General features: G+C 43.7%; 1 protein-coding gene across 12 annotated transcripts in view; it reads left to right on the top strand.

The window, feature by feature from the left end:
• Nucleotides 1-9,935, top strand: part of Ccdc162 (coiled-coil domain containing 162) — a 177,677-nt gene that overhangs the window by 70,978 nt on the left and 96,764 nt on the right. For all 12 annotated transcript variants that reach the window (XR_871443.3, XR_003948818.1, XR_001779633.2 and 9 more), the window contains 3 exons: nucleotides 845-972; nucleotides 8,251-8,451; nucleotides 9,311-9,432. Coding sequence is in view for 9 of the 12 variants with exons in the window: in XM_011243230.3 (XP_011241532.1) it covers nucleotides 845-972; nucleotides 8,251-8,451; nucleotides 9,311-9,432 (451 nt within the window). In the remaining 3 variants the exon portion in view is untranslated. The remainder of the gene's footprint in view (nucleotides 1-844; nucleotides 973-8,250; nucleotides 8,452-9,310; nucleotides 9,433-9,935) is intronic.

The following is a 9,935-nucleotide window of genomic DNA, read 5'->3' as shown; positions in this document are numbered from 1 at the left end:
CCAGACACACACATATACATACACACACTCACAGATATATACACATATACATACATATGCATACCTACACATACACACATACAAACTCACATATACATACATGTAAATACACACACTTCGCATGGAAAAAAATACTATATTAATCTGAGTTGTTAAACCATCAGAGACCAGTTTTTGAAAAAGGAGAGATGTGTGTTCTGCCGTTAAAGCTGTAAATTCAGGGACATTTTAGTACCATGGTTTTGTTTCTAAACACTCTGTAAAGGACTGGGGATGTACTTTAGTTGGTAAAGTGCTTGCCCAGGATACAGCAAGCCCTAGGTTTGATGCCTAGTACTCCACACACTGGGCATGGGGACAATGCTTGTGATACCAGGACTCAACCTGTGCCGTCGAGATAGGAGGATCCGAAGTTCAAGGCCATCCTCAGCTACTTAGTGAGTTTAGGGCCAGCCTGGGCTACATGTGACTCAGTCTCACAATAATAAAAAATGTACTGAGCTAGGTGTGGTGGTGCACACTTGTAATCTCATACCTAAGGAGACAGAGGCAGGTGGATGTCTGTGAGTTTCAAGCCAGCTTGTTCTGCATAGCAAGTTCTAGTCTAGTCAGGGCTACACAGTGAGAAACCATTTCAGAAAAAAAAAAAAAAAAAAAAAAGAATTACTAAATGTGTGGACTTCAGGCCTGGTCCTTTGCAGGTGGCTCTTCAGTTCCCTTTGGGGAGTCCTAGTCACTGGCTCAGATCTACTGCAGAGATGGGGCTAACTGTCTCTTGAGTTCTTCAGAGACAGGGCACTTTTCGAAGGCGTGTCTCTAACCATTCCCACTGATCTCATCCCAGGTCACAGAGGAGAGTGCAGATCAGAGGGCAGCCAGCTCCTTGGCTGGGCCCATGCAAACGTGGACAGATTTGCGGTTCTGTATGACCTGTGGACCTGCGAAACAAATCTCCTAGAAGGCAAACGCCAGGTATGATTCTGGAAGGCAAACTATCTCTCCACGATCTGTCTGCCGCCTGTGGTGCTGCACACCTGTAATCACAGCACCCAGGAGTGGAGGCAGAGGGATTGCTGCAAGTGTGAAGCCAGCCTGTGCTACACCTGAGTATAACAATACTATCTCACCCCCAAAATAAGCAAAACAGCAAAGTTAAAAATTGACCTTGCTAGGTGCTGTTTCAGAGCTCTATAGATACATGCAAGAGATAGTTCATATTTATAATATAATGAAGGTGTTAAGAGTCCTGCTTGTACAAGGTTTAAACAAAGGTAGATTCTTCATCTTGAACATCCTAAGTCTCCTAATGACAGAAATGTACATATACCTTACTGTTTAAAATGCATCTGGGCGGGGGTGGGGGGAAAGCTCTGGGTTATACAATTACATATGAGATTTACCATCATTTAAAAATTTCTACAAATCCTAGAAAGAGCAAAATTTGTGGTCTATAAAAGTTTATCCAGGGCTGGAGAGATGGCTCAGTGGTTAAGAGCACTGACTGCTCTTCTGAAGGTCCTGAGTTCAAATCCCAGCAATCACATGGTGGCTCACAACCATCTGTAATGAGATATGACGCCCTCTTCTGGTGCATCTGAAGACAGCTACAGTGTACTTAGATATAATAATAAATAAATCTTAAAAAAAAAAAGTTTACCCAATCCCAGTGATAAGCATCCTTGTAACTGAGATACATTCAAGAGCTGGGGGGCTTCAGTAGAAAGAGATATTTGTCTTGTCTGGGGACTGTCAAAATGGAAAAACTGTCCCTAAGTCTTCCCATGGGAACAGACTTGATCTCAACACTAAAAGACGCTTAAGTAGGTGTCTGGAAGAGAAAGAGTCTTAAGCAGAGGAAATGCCATTTACAGTATCCCACGGGGAATGGCAAGGTGGAATCCTTCTTTGGTAGACAGCAATGGGAGGGGTTTACACACTAACCCTGTTTGGTGTACAGACTGGCAAGGGCTTGGAAATCATTGATTTTAAAGTTCACTGGATACCTTGGGGTTTTTGGAGTTTCACTTGTAATCCATTTTGCCCAAGAAAATTTTACACAGATTTTCTTTGTTTTTTTATTTCATTGTCTTCGTTGCTATTTGGTTTGTTTGTTTGTTTGTTTGAGACAGGGTTTTTAACTGTCTATGACTTTTCCAACTGTATATGACTCCAGGCATATACATATATACAATAGATATGCAAATCGAACATTACTGATAATGAATTATAAAAAATTAGTTTAAAATAATTCTTTGGCCTATTGTGGTTCTGCCCCTTACTAAAAACAAAAGTAAGTTCCTGTACTAAGGAAATAGCTGCCCTTGTTTTTGTGATACAATCCAATTCAAAGATATGCTAATTTGATATTTAACATGCTGAGGAATTAAAATAGTGAGAAAACATTCTGAACTACATAGCATGTATGTATTTGTGTGTGTAAGTATTTGTGTGTGTATGTATGTGTGTGTGTTTGTATGTATTTATGTGTGCATGTGTGTGTTTGTGTGTGTATGTATTTATGTGTGTATGTATGTATGTTTGTTTGTGTGTATATGTGTGTGTGTATGTGTTTGTGTGTTTGTTTGTGTGTGTATGTATGTGTATGTGTTTGTGTGTGTATGTATTTATGTGTGTATGTATGTGTGTGTGTGTTTGTTTGTGTGTATATGTGTGTGTGTATGTGTGTGTGTGTGTGTGTGTGTGTGTGTGTGTATACCAGTGCTCTCTTCCCCTCAGGCAGGGGATTCAGTGGCAATAGAAGAGTCAAGGGACAGAAAAGAGCAGAGGACTGAGCAGTCAGTGGAGACCATGGAAGACTGTAGTCCATTCTGTGCTGACCTGTCAAAGCTGCCCACTAGTTCCTTCCACACTACACGAAACTATTTTAATTTAAAACAATTGTTGAAAATATCCCCCTCCAGACTACCCTGAGAATAAGTTCCCTATAGAAACTGAGCTTTCTGGGCCAAAGTTGTAAAATATGGTCTTCCAAGTCAGAAACTCTCGCCAAGGAGCCCATCTTAAATGGCTAAGCCAAATTTTCATCTGAGGTACAGTTGGTCCCCACACTCCCTCTTGACTCCAGTGCCAAGTCTCCTCAGCTGTTTTCGATTGTTAAATATATTGGTATCACCACTTACGAGGTTCTGGGACATATTAGGTTCTTCCAATTCTTTAAAAGAATCATTGAATGTATGAAGTCTCATAAAATTAAAGCTGATGCTAACTTAATGGCTTGAGGGGCAAGAGAAGCCAGACAGTTGGTGTCGCAGCTCCTGGATCCTGCTGTCCTATCTCCTGATTCTCCCACTGTAACCAAACACGATCTACAACAATTTGAATTCGTGTATGTATACAGCACTCAAATAAGTTTTGTGTATCACCCCTGTGACAAGGGAGAAGAGGCTGCGTGGCAAGTTGTGTCTACCATTGGCTTTCTGTTTAACACTTTGGTGTGATATACAGCGCTATCTTTAAAGGTTACCATAAATCTTAGATCTGACACATAAGACAAACTCAATAAGGAAATCTCATACGTAAGATAAACCCAGGAAGGCTTGAGATTATCAATCTTGTCTGCTTTCCTATTTTCTCAGACATTTCCTGGCCACTCTCCCTGCTGTGTAGCATATTACTCTCTGAGAGTTGGCCCTTGACACACAGAGGTTACATTTGACAGGTTAGGAATACTTCTCAGGCAAATACCAGCCTGGAGTTTAAATGGTGACAGGCCAGTTAGCAGACAGATAACAAATAGAACCTAAGGCAGAAAGATCATGCCCCACCCTTGCTGGGAAGGAATTCGTAAAGAGATGACACAGTGGCCCGTCTGGTACCTTCTCTCAGCTGAGCCTAAACATCAAAAAGATGATATTAGCTTAAATTATATTTTCCTTCTCAACAGATAAAATACTCCAATAATTGGGACATGCTTACCTTGAAAGAGCATTTGCTATTTATCTGAATTCAAAGCTGGTTGGATGCCCTGTATCCCTTCTTATTTTGAGGGAGGCTTGGGAGGCATGCCACAGCTCACAAGCCAGAGGACAGCAGAGTGTGCTTTCACTTTCTTTCTTTCTTTTTTTTTTTTATTACGTATTTTCCTCAATGACATCCCAAAAGTCCCCCATACCCCCCCCCACTTCCCTACCCTCCCATTCTCATTTTTTTGGCCCTGGCGTTCCCCTGTACTGGGGCATATAAAGTTTGCGTGTCCGATGGGCCTCTCTTTCCAGTGATGGCCGACTAGGCCATCTTTTGATACATATGTAGCTAGAGTCAAGAGCTCCGGGGTACTGGTTAGTTCATAATGTTGTTGCGCCTACAGGGTTACAGATCTCTTTAGCTCCTTGGATATTTTCTCTAGCTCCTCTATTGGGGGCCCTGTGATCCATCCATTAGCTGACTGTGAGCATCCACTTATGTGTTTGCTAGGCCCCTGCCTAGTCTCACAAGAGACAGCTATATCTGGGTCCTTTCAGCAAAATCTTGCTAGTGTATGCAGTGGTGTCAGTGTTTGGAAGCTGATTATAGGGTGGATCCCTAGATAAGGCAGTTTCTAGATGGTCCATCCTTTTGTCGCAGCTCCAAACTTTGTCTCTGTAACTCCTTCCATGGGTGTTTTGTTCCCAATTCTAAGAAGGGGCACAGTGTCCACACTTTGGTCTTCATTCTTCTAGAGTTTCATGCATTTGGCAAATTGTATCTTATGTCTTGGGTATACTAAGTTTTGGGCTAGTAGCCACTTATCAGTGAGTACATATTGTGTGAGTTCCTTTGTGATTGGGTTACCTCGCTCAGGATGATGCCCTCCAGGTCCATCCATTTGCCTAGGAATTTCATAAATTCATTCTTTTTAATAGCTGAGTAGTACTCATTGTGTAAATGTACCACATTTTCTGTATCCATTCCTCTGTTGAGGGGCATCTGGGTTCTTTCCAGCTTCTGGCTATTATAAATAAGGCTGCTATGAACATAGTGGAGCATGTGTCCTTCATACCGGTTGGGACATCTTCTGGATATATGCCCAGAAGTTGGTGGGATTGCAAGTTTGTACAACCACTCTGGAAATCAGTCTGGCGGTTCCTTAGAAAATTGGACATAGTACTACCGGAGGATCCAGCAATACCTCTTCTGGGCATATATCCAGAAGATGTCCCAACCGGTATGAAGGACACATGCTCTACTATGTTCATAGCAGCCTTATTTATAATAGCCAGAAGCTGGAAAGAACCCAGATGCCCCTCAACAGAGGAGTGCCCTCACTTTCTATCATGTGAGTTCCAGGGAGGGAACTCAGGTTCCCTGACTTGGTGGCAGGTGCCTTCCTTGCTGAATCATCTTGCCTGCCTGGCCATCCTATGTTCCTATTTGCTGACTTCTGCAACCTTATTATTAATTATGAATATTCAATTTAGCATGATCCTTTGCATCTTGGCCTCACCAGACTGGGATGGCCAGAAAGGACTCTTTCTGCAGCCAGCTTCTATAAAGAGAATCTCTTATAAGCATCACCTGTCAATAAGAAAAGCTTATGGCCAATGAACTGAGGCAGAAAAAAGGAGGTGGGATGCTAGCAGGAAGCGAGAGGATTCTGGGTAATAGTAAGAGTATAAAAGAGAGACTTGGCAGAGACTCAGGAGACAAGACAAGGCAGAGGATGGAGGGAGGAGATGGATGTAAACCAACAGCTAGACGAGCTCAGGAAGATGCTGAGGAAATACTGAGGAGACGCAAGGGAAGAAGCAGGCCAGGACTGGGGAGATATGACTAACCACGTGGTAGGCATAGAGTAGTTTGAATGGGTTACATAAATGACAAGGTAGTCAGGGATGAGCCAAAGCTTATGGCTGATGCATTTAATAGTAACTCAGATATAGTTATAGTCTCAGAGTCGGCATTCTGGGAGCCAGGGCTGGGAAAGGAAAACTTGGATTTTATTTTTATTAACCAACTTCCCTCCTCAAATAACCAACAATTGGACTCTTTGTCCAAAAAACAGGTCAAGAAGTTTAAATACCATAAGCCAACTCCCAGGATTACTCTGGCCCGGCCAGAAAGGTTCACGTTGGGTTCGAATGAACTAAAAAATGTTTCTTCTCTGATCTCTCCCTGGAATAGCGGAGTGGTGCTCTCAGCCTGTCTAATCACTCCTCCTCCATCTCCTCTTCCTTTCTGTCATTTAACAATTGGCTAATATTCTAGTGTGGCTCTTGGGTGAGGAGGTCCAGTCCCCAAGAGCACCCTGCTCTTCATCTTCTGTGGGATGAACTTAGAGTCAAAGGGGACCCCCATCTTTCTTCACTTCTGACCCCACTCTGTGACGTGTGAGTTTCTAACCTGAGAACACCTTCCAGGGTAGCCTGAGTTTTTGGCTCCTCTTGGTGATTTCCTTTTCATACTAAAGTTGAGTTTGGTACCTCTCCCAAAAAGGCATCCACCAGGTTTGAGCACCATGTTAATGCCCCGCAATGAAATGCCTAGAAGAAGCAGTTTCAGAGAGGAAGGATTTGTTTTGGCTCACACACTTGAGCACGTGCTATTCATCTTGATTCAGAAGGCTTTGAAGCAAGCAGCTTTGTGGAGACAGGAGGGAGGGTGTAGCTGGGGATCCTTACTTGCTAACATCTCAGCCCAACAGGAAGTAGAGGCGGGACAAGAAGTCATGCTGGGCTACAAACTTTAAGGCCCACATCATCAGATCCACTTTTTCCACCTTTTTTTTGTTTTGTTTTGTTTTGTTTTTTGTTTTTTGTTTTTTGTTTTTTTTTTTTTTTTGGTTTTCCGAGACAGGGTTTCTCTGTATAGTCCTGGCTGTCCTGGAACTCACTTTGTAGACCAGGCTGGCCTTGAACTCAGAAATCCGCCTGCCAGTGCTGGGATTAAAGGTGTGCGCCACCACATCTGGCGTTCCACAACCTCTCAAAACTGTGCCACCAGCTGGAGACTAAATGTTCAAACATAAGAACATGTCGGGGATATTTTACATGTAGAACATCACAGGTACTGACTGAAGCACCCTAGGGTCACTGTCCACAAGCCTTGCCTTGACATTGGGCAGGCAGATATAAACACCTCTTTTTAGGTGACATCTGATTCCTAGTGTCTGTTTAGTCTGAGTGTTTAACCTTCTTAGGTAAAAGAGGAAAACTCTTTCTCCTCTGTACTCTGCCATTCAGCGCCTGTGCCTGGGAAATTAACAACGAAAGACGGAAGTGTTGACTGTATGTTCACGTGGAGGTCTTCAGAGAATCAGGGACTCAAGGAAGACAACACGTGAAAACTCAGAAAACTCATCTTCCAGTCTATAAGTAGACAGATGAACTAAGCAGACGGTCTCAAAAGAGGCAGCACAGTAGCCAGCAAATATTTTCTTTTTTTATGACATTCTACTTACATTGCCTGTGTGTGCCATGGTGCACATGTGGAGGTCAGAGGACAACTTGTAAGAGTCAGTTCTTTTCTCCTGCCCTGTCAACAGATCCCAGGGGTCGAACCCAAGTCTTTATTTAGCCACTGGGAAAGGACACTTCTCTAGACTGTTGAGCTGACTGCAGCCTGTGCAGTGTGCTCTGGCTTTACAGCTTTTGTGAGCTGTCATTTATGCTGGGGTGAGCTTAGGTGGTGTAGGTGTCTTTGAGCCATCTCTGCTCCTGTAAGGAACCCGTTCCCCATCTCCCTATAAGGAACCCAAGAAAAATCCCTCACTGACTCACCAAGTTGGACTTTTGTATAGTATCTGCACTTTGGTCTGTCATCAGTTCAAATCAGAAAAAGAAGATATGTAGTGGTTTCGCCTGATAACAGTATTTTTAAAATGATGAAAGATACAAAATCTAACCAGAGCGATACATTGTGGAGATGTAACCAGGTGAAGAAAAGAGAGTAGGCTTCTAGGAAAGGCAAACATTCTGGGTGTTGTTTTATCAGAGTTTACATTGTAGAGCGACACTATCAACTATATAACATTCCTTCTGTTTGTAAAGAGCAGGAGAAGAAAGAACAAAAGTAGATGGATCAAACTCAAGTCCAGCCCTGGTTCCACAGCCCGAGTTTCAGCTCTTGCCTCTTCACTCTGCAGGTTTGCTACCTAGACCTGCCTCTTATTATATTTGCCCAGACCAGACCACTAGCAACCCCGAGGTCCCAGCATCTGTCTTCTGCTTGGTAAAGCCCAGGATGAAGCTTCCATCTTGTTTGCTGGCCCCAGAGCTGCCGCTGCTGCATCCTGATCGTAAACCTTATTTTCAGCTTCTTGATAGTTACTTCGAAGCCTACCAGCACACCTTGGACCCTGAAGAACGGTTTGCTTTAGCACAAGCAATGACTGACATAATGCACCGACGCCCCAAGTTTGATCTCAGCCACTCGTATTTCACTAAGGCCTACCGAGATGACTGCACCTGCCTGAGGCTTCACCTGCAGCTGGTGAGGGGCATCCTCAGCCACCACGTGAGTCGGACTTTTAGTGGCTCTGTCTGGAAAGAGAATGGGAGACCTAAGCCAGAAATAAAAGTAACGTTCTTTCAGTGCAGGTCCAGAAGCTGGGTTTTCTGGGCAGGGTGTTTATCTGTATGCTTGCTCCTTTGTACTTCTGAATGCCAAGCATAACGTAGGTCTTAAAGGGAGGTTTCTAGCCAACTACAATTGATTCACAAGGAGTCAAGAACCTAATCTATCATGAGATCAAAGAGTTATCGGCAACCAGAGGACCTTTCCAAGACATTATCATATACCATTTTGATTTCTTTTCCCATATAGAAGTGATTTTTGTTTGGGTGTTTTGTTTGTTTGTTTTGTTACTATTTTTGAGACAAGGTCTCCCATGGTAGCCTAGGCTTGCCTTGAGCTCCTGGCAATCCGGCCTCAGCCTGCCTCAGTGCTGGGGTTGTAGCTATGGACTGCCACACCTGGCTTTTGAATTTTATTTTATTTTATTTTATTTTACTTTATTGCCAGTCTCCCACCCTGTAGCCCTGGATGCCTTGTACTCATTGTGTGGGCTGCGGCTGGTCTGAAATGCTCAGGCTGGCCTAGAACTCACAGAAATCCACCTGTCTCTGCCTCCTGGGGGCTGGGATCTAAGGCCTGTTCCACAGGCCCAGCTTGCTTTTGTTTTTTGTCAAATTGGTTAGCTTTCCTTTCCTTGGCTGACCTTTGACTGAGAGACCAGAATGCCCCATTGTAAACAATTCTTCAAAACCACGAGGTTTTGCGAGGTGAAAGCCAGTGAAGAGACAGGACCACAAGGGGGTTAGCCTTCTCCTGTCTCGGCTCACAGCTCAGTTCTGGGAATATTTATTCTTTTTAGCTGGAGCAGCAGCGGGATTATGTCCAGAGGCTCTGGCGAGGGGATCATCCAGAGGCTCCCAAGACATTCGGACTTCCCCTGAACGTAATTTGCAAGCAATTTGTTTCCATCAGCAACAGCTGGTAAGGTGGCGTTGCCTTTAGCATTTTACATGTAATCTTCTACGGCAATTAAGAATACAGTGTTAGATCAAAGGGCTAAGCTTTTAAGCACCATTCAGTGGCTAGTAGATGTGAAAGGCCTTGAGCACATTATCTGAAGCCAACATGTGCTTTTAAGATGCTCTGAGAGAAATTTCTTTCTTCTCACAGTATCACTAAAGAGGCTTCTGAGAATTGGCCAGATGAACCCCTGGGCATTACCCTTTAAAGAGCAGTATTCAATTTCCTGAGACTACTCAGGGCGGGTGCACGATTTGCCACCCTGTCAACGTCACTACTACCTTCCTGTGTTCCTTTCTAGCCTGTGACTTGGAGGGTTCCTTGAGATGGCAGACCCCAAGTTGATAGCCTGAGATCAAAATCTCCCTATTGCGGCCACATGGAGGAGAGTAATTGTCTCTCTTCTCTTAATACCCAGCATGTACTTCTGAGCTTCCAGAGGTGCGCATTAAAGATAAGAGGTC

The sequence above is a fragment of the Mus musculus genome, chromosome 10 (assembly GCF_000001635.26).
Source record: "Mus musculus strain C57BL/6J chromosome 10, GRCm38.p6 C57BL/6J".
Taxonomy (NCBI): domain Eukaryota; kingdom Metazoa; phylum Chordata; class Mammalia; order Rodentia; family Muridae; genus Mus; species Mus musculus.
The sequence above is the reverse complement of the archived record's forward strand: the minus strand, read 5'-3'. Positions and strand labels throughout refer to the sequence as shown.